The sequence below is a fragment of the Haliotis cracherodii genome, unplaced genomic scaffold (genome assembly GCF_022045235.1).
Source record: "Haliotis cracherodii isolate W230 unplaced genomic scaffold, xgHalCrac1.p SCAF_7, whole genome shotgun sequence".
In the NCBI taxonomy this organism is placed as follows: Eukaryota; Metazoa; Mollusca; class Gastropoda; order Lepetellida; family Haliotidae; genus Haliotis; species Haliotis cracherodii.
Genome location: NW_027266330.1, coordinates 51235305 through 51255619, shown reverse-complemented (window position 1 = coordinate 51255619; position 20315 = coordinate 51235305). Strand labels below are relative to the sequence as shown.

At 41.1% G+C, this 20315-nt stretch overlaps 1 protein-coding gene across 1 annotated transcript; it reads right to left on the bottom strand.

Annotated features, from left to right (window-relative positions):
* Positions 1–1020: 1020 nt before the first annotated feature.
* LOC139447174 (uncharacterized) lies at positions 1021–18937 on the bottom strand. Its single transcript, XM_071228375.1, has 4 exons — positions 18868–18937; positions 8064–8236; positions 3703–3792; positions 1021–1476 (listed from the first exon to the last, which is right to left on the bottom strand). Exons 1-4 carry the CDS (start codon positions 18935–18937, stop codon positions 1021–1023), a joined length of 789 nt encoding a protein of 262 aa, XP_071084476.1.
* Between the last annotated feature and the right edge of the window lie 1378 nt (positions 18938–20315).

Below are 20315 nucleotides of genomic sequence, written 5' to 3'. Positions count from 1 at the left end.
GTAAATATGTAAAAAAAAATGACATCTTGTTTCAAGTGTGATTGATTATGAAAATATTAATACTTGACAGTTATCGATTGGTGATCCATATGAGGTACGTATATTCCTTTGACGTTACGATCATATTCCTCAGGAAATGTCAGCACCAATGCTAACAAGAGCTATTCAAATCGCTGGACTATTACCAATTGCACAGACTATGTCATCGATGTAACCATTTTTATAGTCATCATTGGCGTTAACCCTCTTGATGACGGAAGGCCTCATCCCTCATCCCCAAGCCTCAGTTTATGGATGAAAATAAATGTACAATACATGACGCATCTGAATATATACTTGATAGATTCCTATTCCTTGTTTGTTTAACCCGTGAAGATCCGTGGTAGAATAGGTCTTCAGCAACCCATGCTGGCCGTAAAAGGCGACTATGCTTGTCGTAAGAGACGACTAACGGGATCGGGTGGTCAGACTCGCTGACTTGGTTGATGCATGTCATCGACCCCAATTGCATGGATTGATGCTCATGATATTAATCACTGGATTGTCTGGTCCAGACTCGATTATTTACAGACCGCCGGAATATAGCAGGAATATTGCTGAGTGCGGCGGTAAACAACAAACCAAACAACCAACTATTCATCACTCACGACTGCCTCAACAATAGCGACTATCCAGACTATCTCAAAGATCTTATATCCCTGTACTCTCCAGAGCGTGCTCTCCGATGCTCTGGTGGAACTCTACTGTATCAGCCTCTATCTACTTCAGCTATGTCTGACCGTGCCTTCTCCTTTTGCAGTCCACAGTTATGGAACTCTTTGCCATTGAATCTGAGAAACTCTGCTTCTAAGGAAACGTTTACGTCTCTCCTCATAAGCCACTTCTTCACTTCAGCTTTTCAATAGATCTCCTGATTGTTGGCATATGAACATAGACATTACATTTTAACTTTGTCACAGCGCCAGTGAGCAACTGTCGATGGATATTAGGCGCTTTGCAAATCAATTTTTATTATTATTACTAGTCCAGTGTAGGAAGGGCGTCCCACACATAATATCCTTTTCTGTCCACATGCGTCACTGCATCCTGTTTGTGCACGGAACGGGATGACCCCACTCTGCTATGAGGCGTTAATGACACGTGTCCAACAGAATGTCTTGGTAGCATCTGCCGTAGAATCATCAAACGGTAGTTCACTTCTCTTTCAATATGTTCGTTGTGCTGAATCGAAGGATTGTACTTGGCATATTGCCCTGGGTCACTTTGATGCTTGAAGACACAAACTATCGCCATGCAAATGCCCCCAAGAAGGTCCACAGCAATAAGAGTTGCCGAGGCTATTCCTAAGGGGAACATAGGTACACGGCTATCATTGTGGATTAAAGATAGCTGGATGTCAGTTTCACTGAAGGTTAACACCAAGTTTAAGGTTCCAAGAATAAGGACACCGGCGTAGCAGAAATACATCATGGCACACTGGAATAAAGAAAATACAATTATCTATCGTATATTGATAACTAAAACTAAAAGGTTATGTTTTAATTTTTTACATCGAGGAAGGAAAACGCGTTTTTATCATTCCCTTTTTAACCATAAATGACCTTTCAGGGGAAATAACATCAACACAAATAAGGCGCAAGACATATACTCATTACAGCTATACAATGTTTCACATGACTAAAGATTGACTGTTGGTATCAATATTCATACTTGATGTACCGTATTCAACGTAATACGGGCCCAGGGCGCTCTCAAAATTAGAAATGTGGGGCGCTTATTAGAATATTATTTTGAGTTGAAAGATCGTAAATTTCGTGGTTTATGCTAACAGCCTGAAATGTTTACATACGACATATATATTTTTCAAGAATTGAATTGCCCATAATTAAGGGTGATACAACACACGAGTGCGTATTATACACGAATAAATAAGTCTTGTGTACATTGATCAATCGGAAGGGGTGCTGATTGGGATTGTTCACCAGCCAATATATTAGCAAATATCGCCATGGGCGCTTATTAGAGCGGTGCGCTTATTACGTCGAATACGGTATATTCATTGTAATGTACATTTTATATTTCCATAATTCGTGCTACGAAACTCGTCCAATGACTATTCTCAAACTCGTGAGACCCGTGAAGATCAGGGATGCAATAGGTCTTCAGCAACCCATGCTTGCCGTAAAAGGTGACTATGCTTGTCGTAAAAGGCAACTAACGGGATCGGGTGGTCGGACTCGCTGTCTTGGTTGACACATGTCATCAATCCCAATTGCGTGGACCGATGCTCATGATGTCAATCACTGGATTGTCTGGTCCAGACTCGATTATTTAACAGACCGCCGTCATATAGCTGGAATATTGCTGAGTGCGGCGTTTGAGTTTCCTCAAGTTAAGTCCCATCTACAGGATAGTGTGTGTTTAATTCTGACGAAGGATTTTCTCTATGACGTCAGCAACTTTTCGAGTTATGTAAAATCAATGTTTCGTTTGATGAACGCCCATGGTCCTTTAGCGACTTAACATGGTTGATGGATTTCATCAAAATGGTAAACGTCTACCACCTGCGTCACTTCAGCGTTCCCACCACATTCAGCTCACACATCAGGACGTACATTTTACTGAAGCCGTGTTGAACCCCAAGTCAATCCAGTGTTAATGAATACAAGTTTATCTCCATGGCCTAATTACAAACCACTGATTAAGCTCAATAAAACATTAAGCTCAGGGAATTGGTCAGCATTAATGGACATGTCAGTAATCAATATACAAGGAAGTCAGTTGTTATTTCTCAACTCTCAAAAGGATATGTCGTATTCAGACATTGGAAAGCCTAAAGTGATTTACCACCGCCCCAGAAAACAAATAACGAATTTCCCGTTCCGTATAAAATGTTAGAGGCACTTTATCGGAAGGATATTCAAAGAAGGGAAGTAAATATTTTATAACCATACGTTCTCTGTTAAGCTCTAACTCGATATGACCCAAGGTTGCTCTGAATCCAATTTCTGCTACTCTTCAAAGCTGTTTGATTTTTAACCTCTCAAGCTGTTGAAAGCACAATAACAATGCCGAAATGTTTATAAGAAGTTTATCAAAATGACCCACCAGTTTTGAGTATGTGAGTGAGTATGGTTTTACGCCGCTTTTAGCAATATTCCAGCAATATCACGGCGGGGGACCCAAGAAATGGGCTTCACACATCGTACCCATGTCGGGAATCGAACCCGGGTCTTCTGCGTGACGGGCGAACGCTTTATCCACTAGGCTCCCCGACCGCCCCCACCAGTTTTAATGTGTAAGGCGAAGACAAATACAAGACACTTTGTATTGTAGACTTATCATTTCATTATTCAGTGCATTATTAGTTTTATCTTCTATCGATCACCGACTAACGGGACACACAAACAACCAAGAATGAAATAATTATATCCACAGCTAGGTGAACTCAAGGTCCTGACCCCTTTCCCTGGAAACCGGGAAATAAAAAAATTCCCAAATTAACAAAACTTCTAAACCTCATGCTAAGCAGGACAGGGTAATACGCCTAACGGAATAGATAATGTTAACACTGTTGGTTGTTTTTTTAAAATGTTCAAAGTTAGTCACCGCCTGCTGAACACATATCCCCCGACAATGCTAAATTCAAGTCCCTGACTGAAAGTTTAACACTGTTCTTGAAGTCATGAAAGTTGTTCTTACCTGCCACTTGCATAGTTGTGGTGAGGTGTATTTTCTGAATTTTGAAGCTCCCACGGATATAAAGCACAGAATGATTGACCCGATTAACTTCTGCAATAGACAACGCAAAGTTGTACAAAGTTGTATAATATGTTGGTTGGTTTGCTGTTTAACGCCGCACTCAGCAATATTCCAGCAATATAACGGCGGTCTGTAAATAATCGAGTCTGGACCAGACAATCCAGTGATTGACATCAGGAGCATCGATACTCGCAATTAAGATCGATGGCATGCTTTAACCAAGTCAGCCAGCCTGACCAACGATCCCGTTAGTCGACTCTTACGACAAGCATAGTCGCCTTTTACGGCAAGAAGGGTTCCTGAAGACCTATTCTACTCCGGAACCTTCACGGGTCTACATATAAAGTAACGGTATATGCACAAGCCGACTCTTTCTGAAAATATTAATAATAATAAAAATAATGATAATAATACAGAACATATTATATTATAATAAAAGAAGTATTATAATATAAAGATACATCTCAACGATGCCTTCTTTAAATCTCTTATATGCCACCAGACAGAAGCGTCTCTAGCGTAATCTGTGTCACGTGACAACTGTTCCCCAGAATAGAATGGTCTGGTTAGATATGTATGGTCCTATAAAGCCATAAACCCCGTGGGTCGTTAACAAGGCTGGGCATTCATGTGCGAGATTAGTATTGAGGAAGATGCCGGGAACCATGGTTTATTGCCCGACATTTCCACTGTCAAACAACGTGCCAATGTTGTTGCAATGGTGTAATAAGCTTAGAAACAATTACATTGTCTAACTACCACCGGGGGATCTAGTCCGGCACAATCGTTTGACTGAATGTTGATCAACGTATACGTTAACGTTTATTAACTGAGCGTATCATATATTGTCATAACATTTCACTAAGCTGAGTGAAGATATCGACTTCTGTCCATCCACGATTGAGTGGTAGTTTGGTAAAGAATTCACAGACTCTACACCTGGGACAAGATTGTCTCCACGGGGCATATCCACGCACAAATAAAGCCAACAGATGTATTGTTAATCAATATCAGATATTCATTCCCACAGTAACAAACTGCATGAAATTTTGACGTATGGGAATTTCTGGTCCAGTTCTGTTATGTCCACTTCGTAAGGTGCTAGCAGTGCTATTGGAAACTGTTCACAGTAAAACGGGAATTACTTAACAGATCAAATTGAGACAAACACTTGATTCTTACTGGGATTACTTTCACATCGGTCTCATTGTTATTTTGAGTAAACTTGTTTTAACCCGCCCTGAAGAGATACAACGAACAGGGATCGGGGATCAATATCAATGCTGAGAGAAAATACAAAGGTTTGCTCCAGGTGAGCGTAAGAACCATTCCAAATAGATACCTTTCTGAGGCTCTTTGTTAAAACACCCACACAGACATTTTAAACTTTGTACAGATTGACTACAATGACAACAAAACAGCTTGAAAAACCCACTCTTCTTTGCTTTGTTTGTTTGTTTGTTTGTTGTTTTACGCCGCACTCAGCAATATTCCAGCTATATGACGGCGGTCTGTAAATAATCGGGTCTGGACCAGACAATCCAGTGATTGACATGATGAGCATCGAACCACGCGATTGGGATCGATGACATGCATCAACCAAGTCAGCGGGCCTGACCACCCGATCCTGTTAGTCGCCTCTCACGACCAGCATATTCGCTTTTTTGCGGCAAGCATGGGTTACTGAAGACCTATTCTACCCCGGAGCTTCACGGGTCTCTTCTTTTCAAGACGCACGTGTAGGCAACGGACCAAATACATGCGTTATGGGTTGAGGGTGTTGGCTTCGCACACCAATGCCATGTGTGGCATCTGGGCTTTTAAATGTGACCAATGCATGCTTCAAAGATTACCCTACCCCACATTAAGAGGAGACTGATAAAAAAATCGAAGAATTGCCGATTGTCATACGAAAGGACAATATATACATATAAATGTTCAGTTTAGTTTAAGCAACTGGTCACGAGAATGCATTTAACTGACCAGAAGAGAATAATTCTGTAGATTTGTCGAAGTTAGGCGAAATGTGGTTGAATGTCATGTAGAAGGGTATTATACTTAGATAGCGAGCAATGTGCATTCGTGCGTGCGTTCGTTCATGTCTACTCGTACTAGTCAGGACTAATACCAGTAGTTGATTTATCCCAATAATTGCGAGCGCCAGGCAGGGTAAAAACAAGTACCATCTTGTACCATGACATGCCAAAATATCGCCGTGTCCTATAGCTTGTCTATCGAGCAACACACCCATCAGGTATATCACTATTAGGGTGAGGTGAGGTGAGGTGAAATGGGGTTTAACGTCGCGTCCAAGATTAATGCGACGTGCATGTACTTGTGTGTGTACTTGTGACTGCTTGTACTTGTCCGGACTGATGCCGATTTATAGTGCTAGCTCACTGAGATACCATGCCGCAGTTTAACATGAATACCCCACTCAGAACCAGTTCTTGCTTTACCCCGTTATTGACGAGCGCGAGACAGCAAGTACCATCGGTTAACGTCGTTTGGATAGAACCCCCGGACCTCCCGCTCTCCGGGTGGACGCTCTACCACTAGACCACGGAGGCGGTCATCTATTGGGGTGTTATAATCAATACACGGTAAATCTAAACAAAAACACATGGCATCAAAGTATCAAAATTCCCTAAATTGTGTTAAATATTTCAACGAAAATTAGGTGCTGTTGATTTTCAATTTTGATAAAGATATTTCCTTTAAAGATAACAATTGCATAATATTATTACTACTTTATTTAAAAAAATATTTGGATTGATCTGTACCTTTTGACCCCGTTAACAACATCTTCATCCCTTATCACTTACTTTAGTTGAAACGAACAATTACAGTAATGCATACAAGTGACTACCCAGCGGATGTGTAGCGATAAAAGTCATTTGTCACTTTAGCCATCACCGCCCCAGGGGGTTCGCACGCCAATCATTGTTATTAGACGTTCGGCTTGCATTCTGAATTTCTGACATGTCATTGGACATGACGGTGAAACAATAATTCACAGCTGGTTAGTGAAGAGGAAACGGTCGATAGTGACACATTCATAGAATGAATCTTTTTACCAGACAGGTATGTAAGTTCCACGCCATTCAAAATATTTTCTATGCACGCCAGACTTTTAAACGTAGTATTTTCGTCATTTTAATCTTAGGCTTAACTGGTCAATTATCGCCAGTGGCTGTAGGGTGATATAAATCCTGCCAGGGTCCATGTAGGAAGCAAAGGTACTATAAGTCCCCATGGTCCCTGGTGTGGTGATCTCTCTTCAGTGACTGACGATCTCTAGCCCATTTTTTTATTGTGTTGTAAACTTAAACCTTCTGCTTTTAAATATTCTCAACTAGTTTTAAATCAAATCTATGATATTCTAGTTATTGTAATGTACTGTCCATCGTGACGTTAAATCTTAACTCACTCACTGACTTTTACCAGACAGGTTGAAATGATACAAGTTTTCTATCGAAAATGTTTAAATCGGCATGGTGAGATTGGCTAGGTATGTATCCTAGCCTACCTCTTTAGAAAATGCCACATAGTTCACAGTGTTATTAATATTCATTAACGTATTTGTAGCTGTTGATTTTGAAATATTTTTTATTGGAACAGAACGTTTCGAGGCATTCAAGTTCACCGACTGCTTAATTTATGACCAGTGTCTCTGATGTGTGTCAACGCACTCCTAAGCTAATCAGGTGAACTTATCTTTTGGTTTGGTTTGATTTGTTGTTTTACGCCGCACTCAGCAGTATTCAAGCTATATGTAGGCGGTCTGTAAATAATCGAGTCTGGACCAGACAATCCAGTGATTTGCATCATGAGCATCGATCCACGCAATTGGAATCGATGACATCTATCAACCAAGTCAGCGAGCCTGACCACCCGATCCCGTTAGTCGCCTTTTACGACAAGGATGGGTTGCTGAAGACCTATTCTAACCCGGATCTTCACTGGTCGTATCAACCAAGTCAGCGAGCCTGACCACCCGATCCCGTTAGTCCCCTTTACGACAAGCATGGGTTGCTGAAGACCTATTCTAACCCGGATCTTCACTGGTCGTATCAACCAAGCCAGCGAGCCTGACCACCCGATCCCGTTAGTCGCCTTTTACGACAAGCATATTCGCCTTTTACGACAAGCAAAGTCGCCTTTTACGGCAAGCATGAGTTGCTGACGTACATTTGATGTAACATACTTGTAAGATGGGTACTTTTGAAAAATCAGTAAATGAATTTGTCGATGAAACGTCAGACACTCTCATTGCATCTCAGAATGAGTGTCATACAAACCAGTACACCCGTCATAAGAGGCAGCCCCGTAGAAAATGTAAATCGTGGTCTGTCCAAAGCCAGGGCAACCAGTACTCCCCCCAGCGCTGTGGTGATGAGGCCCAGGAGGATGTTGATGACAGACAACACCTTCAGAATCCCAAGCAGACGGTGCCGATGTCCTAAAGATGTGCCTGTGATTGTAAAGGAACAACCAATAACATCAACAGTGGAGACGGAAACATAACTGTACAGAACGAAACCACATTATTGGAGTTACACTCTATACTTCCAGCTATATCATGTTTGTCTGGCAATGATAAGCCTAAGCTTGGCAGACCAGAACCAATGGTCAGGTCTCACACGGCAACCACTCGATCTTCATTAGCTGGCACCTGGGTCCACTTGCACAAAGCGATCTAAGCGCTAAGATGATCGTAACTCCCATACTCCAACATAGGCTTACAATAGTTGTAGCGCTAAGATCGCTTTGTGCAAGTGGGCGCAGGAGCTTGAACCCTGTCTCTGAATCCCAAAGGGGTTAATTGTTTTGATATCTGTAAAATTATGGTATCGCAAAATTTGACGGAAAGTGGCGTGGGGCATATACACTTACCAGAAAACAGCTCAGGTTCTAACTCTACTGACAGATCAAGGGTCATCAACGGCTGGTCAGATCAAGATTTCGAAACCTGACTAACGGGTCCCGATTTGGCTAAATGATTCAAATTGTGCACCGAGTTGCCATGCTTTTGTACGGAAGCGTAGTAGGGCCACGGCGATTTTGTTTTTTGTCTAAGTATCTCCTACGTAGGACGTACTATCTCCTACGTAGGAGATACTAAGTCCTACATAGGAGATACTAAGTCCTGAGTAGGAGATAGTAAGTCCTACGTAGGAGATAGTAAGTCCTACGTGTCCTACGTAGGAGATAGTAAGTCCTACGTAGCAGATAGTAAGTCCTACGTAGGAGATAGTAAGTCCTACGTAGGAGATAGTAAGTCCTTTTCGTGTAGGGTCACATTATTTGTAAGTAGTAAGCAGTTGACGGATGACGTCAGTCATGATCGTTGTGCCATGTATTTATACGCCACTGCGATCATGAGAATAGACGAAATGTGTCGATTCGATGCTACAAATATGCGATTTTTGTGTGTGTAAAAGGGGGCACGGGTGGCCCAGTCGTCTAAGGCGCCGCGATTCGCTGTGCAGAGTTGCGTCCCTTTGGCACGCCAGAAACCTATAATTATGGGTTCGAATCCCGGTTCGCCCCAATTATGTTTCTAGGTTTGTCAGCACCATACCCGTGCTCGTGGGTTTCACCGAAGTGGTAAACGTCTGAGACCTGCATCACTTCGGGCTTTCCTCCCACATTAAGTTGACACGCCGCGATATATCTGGAATACTGTTAAAAGCAGCGTAAAACCCAACTCATTCACTCACTAGTTTGTGTAAGAAGCAGATTGCTACACTCGTGCGTGTCAGATGCCATTTATCTTACAAATTATCGTGACATAAATGGTATCTGATAGTGATTGTAAGATAAATGGTATCTGATAGACACTCGTGTATTAATATCTATATCATGAATAACCTACAAGGCTAATAACCTGATAACACACTTATGTTGACATTTGTTTCTGGACGTGGGCGTCGTGTACATGACGACATAAATACATGTAAACATGAAATGACAACGGCGGTAGAATTATCTAGTGGTTAATGGGTTCTTCGTGTGTGATGCCCATTTGTTGCAACCTCGTCATAAGGTGCCTAGAATAAGACTAAAATATTCCCCACTCACTCACTCACTCACTCACTCATATTGGCAACACACATAAAGAAGAGTGCACACCATTACCAATTACAATAACACATTGCAATTGTCTGTTAGATTGTTGCCATTGTGGCCAGAATTCCTAAATCTGAGCATACCTTTACAAACAAACGTAAACGTAAGTATTAGTTACTTGGTTCCATTTCTATACGAGTAATAACCAATACCAGTCTATAAGATTTCCAAACAGCGCATATCACACAGTCGACCTCAAACGGTTACACTGTAAGAACTAGTCGACCCAGTGTACAGTCCAATGACGAGGTGGTTTGTTTCTAAATCCCAGGGGGGCGGTCGGGTAGCCTAGTGGTTAAAGCGTTCGCTCGTCACGCCGAAGACCCGGGTTCGATTCCCGACATGGGTACAATGTGTGAAGCCCATTTCTGGTGTCCCCCGCCGTGATATTGCTGGAATATTGCTAAAAGCGGCGTAAAACCTTACTCACTAACTCACTCAATCCCAGGTTTCCCAAAATAACACTGTCGCCATAACTTTACTTTGTGCAAACCGTCGAGTGGTTGACTGCAATGATCTTTACTGTAGGGACAACATAACTCACAAGTCTCACATCGTGTCCCTCATTTCCCCTTTTTCAAAGACAAACAGGAGATACCTTGACCCTATTCTGTCCTTGAATCCCCAAATGGGGACAAGACGAGCACAAACGATGACCAAATGTTGTTATTGTTGAATGTAGCGTAACACAACATTAACTCACTCCTAAGATGTAGCATAACATTTAAGAAAGTTTGTTTGTTTGTTTGTGTGTTTGTTGTTAACGCCGCATTCAGCAATATGCAAGCTATATAACGGCGGACTGTAAATAATCGACTATGAACCAGACAATCCATTGGTTGACATTATGAGCATCAATCCACGCAATTTGGATACGATGAGATGCATCAACCAAGTCAGCGAGCCTGACCACCCGATCCCGTTAGTCGGTCTTTCGACAAGCATAGTCGCCTTTTGCGGCAAGCATGGGTTGCTGAAGACCTATTCTACCCCGGATCTCAAACAGATCCGTATTGCTTTGTTGAACCACAGTCCCTAACTAGTACCAGACGTGCTGTCAAGGCCACCTTAGTCAGTTGCTCCTGGTGGCTCATTCATGAAATGCATTAAATGTTCTGCTTCGAAGCTTACTATCTAATTTCATGTTGTAAAATCGGTATCTGAAAGATCCCCGCACTGCCATGGTATGCATTAGTAACTTACATAAACCCATTTTATGTTCGACAGGAACATGGACGTTTAAGCTGCGATCGATGGCAGGAGCGGCGACCCGACAAGTCTAATTTTTCTACCAACACAGCATTGGTTCCATTCAATGAAAGTACATTCATTTTTTCCTAACTGTCACTGTAACTGCTACACGTAGGTCGACGCATAAAAATATAGTTGATGAATACCGTTCCATTACATTCCGATCTAGGCATACCCACAGTTGCATTTGCAAATAAAATTTTGGATAGTGGGTGATGTTTTAGGAATCATGTGTATGGCTCTCTCTACAAAGGTGACATATACCCAAAGACTTCAGGTCAGACAAACAAGGGAGTGATAGTCACCAGTACAGTAAACTACGGTTATAACGAACTCAAAGGGACTACTAATTTTAGTTCGTTATAACCGTAGTTCGTTATAAGTACATATACAGCATGACTACAGCAAGTAGTCGGGGCCAAAAAGTAAGTTCGTTTTATCCGTCAGTTCGTTATAAGCGTGTTCGTTATAACCGTAGTTTACTGTATTTACTACTAGGTGCAGGATGGTGGGGAGGTCTTGTGCTTGAAGCGTTTGCTTGTCTCGCCGAAGAGTTGTTCTCATTTCCCTAACATAGAACAATGTTTGTCCATTTCTTGTGTCTCCCGTCGTAATATCCGCTAGAAACTAACACCTCACTAACTAACAATTAGGAGCAGTCATGCATGATTGTCAAATGAATACGTATCAATATAAATCATCTAACATAACTTTGCTCCAGCTCTAAATCTGTCACAACAAAGACCACCTGATATTTTGACATATACCAAAGAGATCAGTAGCTAGGCCAAGGGGTAAAGCACTTACATGCCACACTGTCCGTCCGGGTTACATTCCTGACTTGGATACAGTAGAGAGTCCGCCCGGAGAGCGGAAGGTCCGGGGTTCGAACCCCGACCGCGTCATACCAAAAGACGTTAAAAGATGGTACTTGTTGTTACCCTGTCTGGCCCTCGGCATTAAGGGACTAAAACAAGGACTGGTCGGCTCGGAGTCAATATACTGTGTCTGAGTGGGGTATTCATGTTAAACTGCGGCATGGTATCTCAGTGAGCTGGCACTATAAATCGGCATCAGTCCGGACTAGTACAAGCAGCCACACAAACACACACGTACATGCACGTCGCTATATAAGTGCAATAATCTTGGACGCGACGTTAAACCCCATTTCATCTCACCTCACCTCATACAAATATTGCTTTAGTGCGTAAAGCACTTGAAAGTAAGCAATAGTACTGTATCCTTTATTACACTATTTTACGATTTTCATGAAGAAATAATTAGTGATCACCTTGGAGGCTGCAATATATGAACATTACGGAAACACATCATGGTGAATATCTGCTTAATCTGTTTGATAAGGATGAGCACTGAATAAAACGGTTCATATTGGGAATAAATTCGATATATTCTTCGCAATTGAAGTCAAAAGAAAAAAAGCTTAAAGGAACGCCATTGTGCTAATTTTGAAATAAGATTATAGATATAAAGAGTGAGTGAGTGAGTTGGGTTTAACGCCGCTTTTAACAGTATTCCAGTTATATCAGCGTGTCAGCTTAATGTGGCAGGAAAGCCCGAAGTGATGCAGGTCTCAGATGTTTACCACTTCGGTGAAACCCACGAGCACGGGTATGGTGCTGACAACCTACAAAAATAATCGATTCGAACCCACAATCATAGGTTTCTGGCGTGCCCAAGGGACGCAACTCTGCACAGCGAATCGCGGCGCCTTAGACGACTGGGCCACCCGTGCCCCAATAAATATAAACTGACACAACAGATCTCAGCCAAACAAATAATTTGCGGAATATATAATCAATATTTGACCAATGGCATAATCTCATTTATGTGCAGCCACTCCATAGTAATGCTTAGTTAAACTATCAACGAGAACACATTTTCCACGGTCTCCAAGGTCTGGTGCCCAACCCAATCTTCATCTACACGAGGTGGTTGATGTCCTGTGTGATAGAAGCCATAGTGTATGTTTACTTAGGGTAATCATTAGTTGCGTCCTTCGCTGATAAGAAAAAGTTCGCCGACAAAGTTGATTTGAAGTTTGAATTGCTTAGACTAACAACTGCCCCGTACTTTGTACTTTTTGGAAACACTAAATATGAAGGTGTTACCATGGGAACCACAATCGATATTATCACACTGATTGTGACACATAGAGACAGTTTCATGTCGTAATTATGATATAAACAAGAAAACATTGATGCAGAGCATCAAAGTTCCCCGCCATATGTGATGCCTCACAAACGCATAATTATGATGTTACTGAAAGGCATGAAGGAGCATAATTATATTAACCACAAATAACACAACACTGTTGTTGAAAAAAATATTATCTATTTTGAGTATTGGGTAATACAGTTGATACATTTGCATAGGGTAGGTCTATTTAAAAATAGTTTCTTGTTTAACGCCGCACCCAGCAGTATTCCAGCCATATGACGGCGTGAGTCTGGACCAGATAATCCAGTGATTGACACCAAGAGCATCGAACTACGCAATTGGAATATGGTGTTATGCATCGACCAAATCGGCGAGCCTGACAACCCAATCCTGTTCGTCGCCTCTTGCGGCAAGTATGGGTTTATTTAAAACGTAGATCGTATGAAATGAAAGCAATTTCTGGCACAAATGTAAACATGTTGAAATAGTATCAAAACTGCCAACAACATTGGAAGATGAACATACTCAAATGATAGATCACATTCTTTTTATACTTGGCATTTGGTTATAATAATGTAAATGAAAATACTAAGGGCTCCATATGGCAAAAAAGTCATACCAGATAAGGTCTTTTTGTCACAACCACAGATGCACATACTCAAAATATTATCACGTAGTTGGAGAACATTTCAATACCGGGACTAATCAATAACGGAGATCCTTCGTCTCTTGTTTTACGTTTTTTGGTCAGTTTCCTTTTTTGTATTACTTTCTTTCAAATAATAGTAATTGTGATCGTGATGAGTTGTGTTACTTGGTCTTTTTCTATGTACTTATTTTTTTATCCAGTGTCAGTAACTGTTGTGGAATGTGGTTTGCTTGTAACAATTACTGGTTTGAGTTCATATGATGATGATTGATTGGTTTGCCGTTTAACGCCGCACTCAGCTATATACCAGCTATATGACGGCGTTCTGTAAATAATCGATTCTGGACCAGACAATCCAGTGATTAATATCATGAGCATCGATCCACGCAATTGGGATCGATGCCATGCATGGACCAAAGCCTGACCACCCGATCCCGTTAGTCGAATCTTACGACAAGCATAGTCGCCTGATATACTGTAATGATGTAACATAACAATTCATCCATATTACTAAACAGAAGTAAAACTGCTTGTCCATTCGGATCAGTCTGACCCAAACCATTCCGCTGATGAGAATCAAATAATGCATACGAATCAAAATCCGTAAAAATTGCAACAGAGACATCATTAAAAGTTACCAAAAGTGACTGGGATATCATTATTGCTTGTTGAAATGATTCTATGAATTTTTTTTTCCCTGCTTCAATATTTGGAGCACCTGTGACGGAGCCATAAAACTGATTATGACCTAAATACTCCTCATAGCCTTCGGTGTTAACTATGTGACTGTAGAGAGCTGTGCCTTCTTCCAACAGATTATCGAGGTCAGTGGAACACGGTACAGATGCAAATAGATTTGAGCCATGGGACACAAAATATATGATAGCGACCAGAGCTACGGCTATACATTGAATTCCATTAAACGGTTGTAAAATACTACAGCCTTGATGCAAATTCGCCGACACACTACTCCGATTTTGCTTTGACTTAGCTACCAAACGTTTCACATGTCGCTATGTGCGGTGCACTGATTAAAAAAACACACGGGAGACTGGGTTAATTCAAAATACGGAATGTAACTATTCCAAATATTTCCAGTGAACATGAACATCCAAGCAATCAAAAGTGTGGTATGTAGAATGTGGAATTCAGCCATATTGCATTTAAATTTAGATGTCGTCGTTCTTCATGAATAAGCATATTCAGAACATATTTTATATTATGCTGTTATTTACGATCTCCGGAGTACAGTTCTTTTTTTGTATGCACCGTGAAAATCAGAAAATTAGTCCTTGAGGAAAAAAGGACATCGGATTACACATGAATGGTTTAATAATGTCAGCTAATGACCAGAAACGGTCAGATGCATCAATTAACTACATAAAGACGATTTTGAAGTATCTTTTATTGCTGGAAAAGAATAGCAACAACATTCCACGCACATGATTTGTATGTATTTTTTTCTGTAAATGCGTGGCTTGAAATTTCAAATAAACCAACATGTCGACATACATGCTACAAAATTAACGTTTCCCGTATACTTCCTCGCCTTCAGGGCGGGGAGGAATGAACCATTCGGGAGCATAGTATATGTTAGTTCATTCTTATATAAGATAATTACGGCACAGACAAACAGTAAGGGTATTAAAATCTGTGTCATGTAATGCCAGTCTGAATATCGTTAACAGTTTGAGGTATATTGTCATTCACAATAAAATAACTTCAGGAACGTAGGGGAATTGCATTGAGTCAGTAAACCACCAATTTTTAATCTATAGTTCCGAACGATTTACAGCATGCTTGTTTAAATAAGCATCGGGATTCACTATTTAAAATGTTTGGAACACTTGGCAATAGTTTAAAATTTGTTGAACAAATTGGCATCCAATCAATATTTAGAGACATATTACAGGAAGTTTCAATGTCTCTGTGATGTATAGTGAGTGAGTGAATGATGATTTATGCTGCAGTAAGCAAAGGCTGTAGCAATGCAACTGTGGTTTACACAAAGTCGAGTTTCTGACAGACAGGCCGCGCAGGCCAACAATGGCCCGCCGTTAGGGTACAATGACACCGGGCTGCTCAGGCTACTCGATCACCATGTTGTTCCCCTCTAGTCTGTCGTTACGATAATCTTTTGCACTAAAGTGGCAAAAACTTTTACAGAAAGAAATATCTGCTGAAAGCAGCGCACGTTGTCCGATTCCTGCTTTATCATAAGCATATATTTATGAATCACTTTCAATTATCCATGATACTAGGTGTTTTCGAAAAGGTGATTCAAATGTGGCACCCGTCCCAAACACACGCAAAGGCAAGTCAGAGCTATCCCCTGAACAAACATGGAAACATATGGAACAAGTTAAAATAGGGAATAGCACCATTCACCTTTTTTTTGTCACCGATGCGTCAAATTTGAAAACATCTTCCCCATGTCCGGCATACAAAATTTTGAAAGCTATTCTAAGGCATCCACTGATGAAATCTAATAAGACAACTTTTGGGCACAATTCCTCTCAGTAAGAACCTAATTGTGCCTCATACGTAGTGAAATGTGGACATTAAGGGCCGGAATATTGTTCGACATAAAGGAAAAGATGACTAGTTCAAAGATGAAATGTCAATGTCTTGTCGTACAGCATCTTCCCTAGGCAAAAGAGTTAACTGACTACAAAAGTCCAGATTCCACCCTTGCCAAACTAGGCTGGTATTATGGAGTTACATTTTGTCTGGACTATCGAGTCCATGCATAGTCCAATCAAAATTGCGCAACAAAATCGAAATCCGGTTTGTAAACTGCCATGCAGAGTTCGATCGATTGCAGGATTTGCACAGCACGTGCACCGCCAACTAGTTGTCAACAGATATTTTCCAAATCTTTTCATGTTTTTAATCAAGGTGGTCACGTGATTTGATGCACTTTGTGATGTAAGACCCGTTTTATCACAATGTAGATCTTGATTGTCGATCAGATCGTCATGACTGGGCGCCGCCATTTTGTTTGAAGCAAATGCAAGTGATATGAGAGATGGAATCTGATTGGTCCATAGGAGAGGCAGAGAAGGGACATAACTCGTAACAGTCACTGATAGCGCTACGATCGAGCCCAGGAATTCCAGCCTAGTTCGGAAAGGGTGACTTTTAAAGTTAGTTAACTCTCTTGCCTCGGAAAGATGGTCGTACAATATTGTCACTTTTTATGCATAGATCCAAATATTGCATATGTCGAGGCATAGGGATATGTTGATTTCAAGATCCTGTAGTTGTGTGACATGTATACACATGCTAATAGATATAAAATATATATCAGGTGGTAGTGTCTTTGTCAATTGTAACACGACCCGTGATGATCCGGGGTAGAATAGATCCTCAGCAACCCATGCTTGCAATAAAAGGCGTCAATGCTTGTCGTAAAAGGCGACTAACGGGATCGGGTGGTCACGCTCGCTGACTTGATTGATGAATATAATCGATTCCAATTGCGAGGATCGTTGCTTATGATATAAATCACTGGATTGTCAGGTCAGAGTCGATTATTTACAGACCGCCGTCATATAGCTGGAATATTTCTGCGTGCGGCGTAAAACAACAAACCAACCAAACAACCAATTATAACATTATAAGGAAGAGATGTATTGAAGTCACGTGGTCGTTGCTCCTAAAACAGTTGTTGATTACGTACACCATTGTCAGCGTCGCGTAGCATTGCATCTATACTTGGCAATTAGACCTGCAGGCAGTATCATGTTTAACCATGTTCAATATATTTCCAGTTACACCTTGTGTCATATCGTACTACATGCCATAATGTTTCCGAATACTGACACCGAGCTGGCTTAGATAAAGCATTATAGTATTCAGTCAATCTTCAACCCTACTGACAATATGAATAGTTTATTCTTGCTTTCCGTGCAGGAGATCAAGTGTGTCAGCTTTCCTTGTCAAAGAATTAAGAAAGAATTGAAAATTGTGGTGATGTAAATTATGATCAATCAGCAAATTCCATTAATTGGGGTAGGTTTTACAGTGAGTGAGTGAGTTGGGTTTAACGCCGCGTTTAACAGTATTCCAGTTATATCACGGCGTGTTAGCTTAATGTGGGAGGAAAGCCCGAAGTGATGCAGGTCCCAGACGTTTACCACTTCGGTGAAACCCACGCGCACGAGTATGCTGCTGACAAACCTAGAAACATAATCGGGGCGAACCAGGATTCGAACCCACAATCATAGGTTTCTGGCGTGCCCAAGGGACGCACCTCTGCACATCGAATCGCGGCGCCTTAGACGACTAGGCCACCCGTGCTCCCGGGTAGGTTTTACAAGTATCGGCAATAGTTCATATTTGCCACGTGTCATTGGAGGTATGACAATAGAATATCGATCAGGTTGCTATCAATATCGATTAATTGTAAGGAGCTATATATAAGATGCCCTGGGTAGGTTTCTTTTATACGATGTGCACATTTGCAGCATACAATGTAGTAGAATCCCTATCGACATACCGTATATGAAGTGGTTATGTAAAATGTGACAGAGTTACGTCGTACACACTGTTTATTACTGTTTGATCAGTCCCTTCACTGTAAAAGTCATACATAATATGGTAATCACTGGAGTCAAAGACGTAAACCAGATCAGACAAGGCACATGGACGGAACACAGTAACAGTTTCCTGAACTGAAGCAACGGATACCGGCGTTCATGTGTCATTCAAGGAAAAACAGGTGAAGCAAACAAAGACATCATGGAGTATTCATAAAAAGTTCTTCATGCGATCATCTACAATTATGATTCTTTGTAATAGTATCGACAGGATTTCTAAAGAGAGTCTTAACTTACACTTATTTTGATGAAAACAGAACAGTAATTAACTTAGCCCGAAAAGATTGTTCTCACCTTTGTACAAATGGACATCCTGATGGAGCTTGTTACCAACTTGGTATCCATGCTTAGATGCAGGATTCATCCCGGCAGTGTGGGCCTAGCGAGATCACATGGTATGACAGACAGGTTTGCTTGCCCGAAAATCAATGAGATTGTAGTCGTAGAAATACGCATGCGTGTAGTTAAAACAATCAATGATTGAGTGAGATCCGTCACGGCGTTTCAACCGTTGAATCAATTGAAACATTCTTTCAAACAATTTCAATGGTAAGATGAGCCAGGTACCCAGAAAAAGAAACATTCAAATTCACCAGACAGAGGAATGTCAGCGGACATTGTCGAGATGTTAAATATCCAAGGAATACACGATTTCTGAAATTTAATGTTTACTGAAATTACCTCGAGAGCATGGCAAGCATCTTTATTTTAAGGAAGGAAGGAAGTTTAATTTTCTGAAGTTTGAGATTGACATGAAAATAATGGTATCCATTGCATGAGTGGCACCGGGGCCAAAGTAATCCATAATTCCAATTAGAATTGGAGCAATAATTCCTGGCTGTGTGATTTTCTTCGCGGATGTTTGTGAATGGGGCGGTATTCGATTGCATAATATGATGATATTTGTAATCACCAGACCCGGTGATTATTGCCTTCCGTTGAAAATTACGCAACCACGATTGCAAAGATTTGGTGAAACGTAAAATTATTTTTTATTCTCGAACAAACAAACAGCACATCTTACTGCTTCTCTATGATATAGAATGGGCTAATTAGTTTGCTTTGGATTTGTATTAACTTTTTGTTTGTTTGTTTGTTTGTTTGACGTCACACTCAGCAATATTCCACCCGTCTATGATGGCCGTCTGTAGCAAAATCGAATCTGGACCAGATACATCCATCCATTGACATCATGATAATTGGTCAATTCGATTGGGAATCGATACCATCAACCCTGCCAATCCCGTTAGTCGTCTCTTACGGCAGGCATGTCTACGTGAAGACCAGTTCTTTTCCTGATCTTCACGAGGCTGTTTCAAAACTCTTTTTAGTCATGATAGAAAAGGGATAAATCTATTTTTTATAATTTTGGGGGGGTTCATTATTGACTAAACGCTGCTAAATGTCATTTAAATCTGAACGCACTATGTTTAGGTTTTTCTCCGAATTGATAATGTTAAGGTCAAACGTCATATTTTGACTGTCAAAGGGACCCATGATGATCCGGGGTAGAATAGGTCTTCAGCAACCCATGCTTGTCGTTAAAGGCGGTCTGTAAATAATCGAGTCTGGACCAGACAATTCAGTGATTGACATCATGAGCATCGATCGACGCAATTGGGATCGATGACATGCATCAACCAAGTCCACGAGCCTGACCTCTCGATCCCATTAGTCACCTTTTACGACAAGCATGGGTCGCCTTTTACGGCAACCATGGGTTGCTGAAGATCTATTCTACC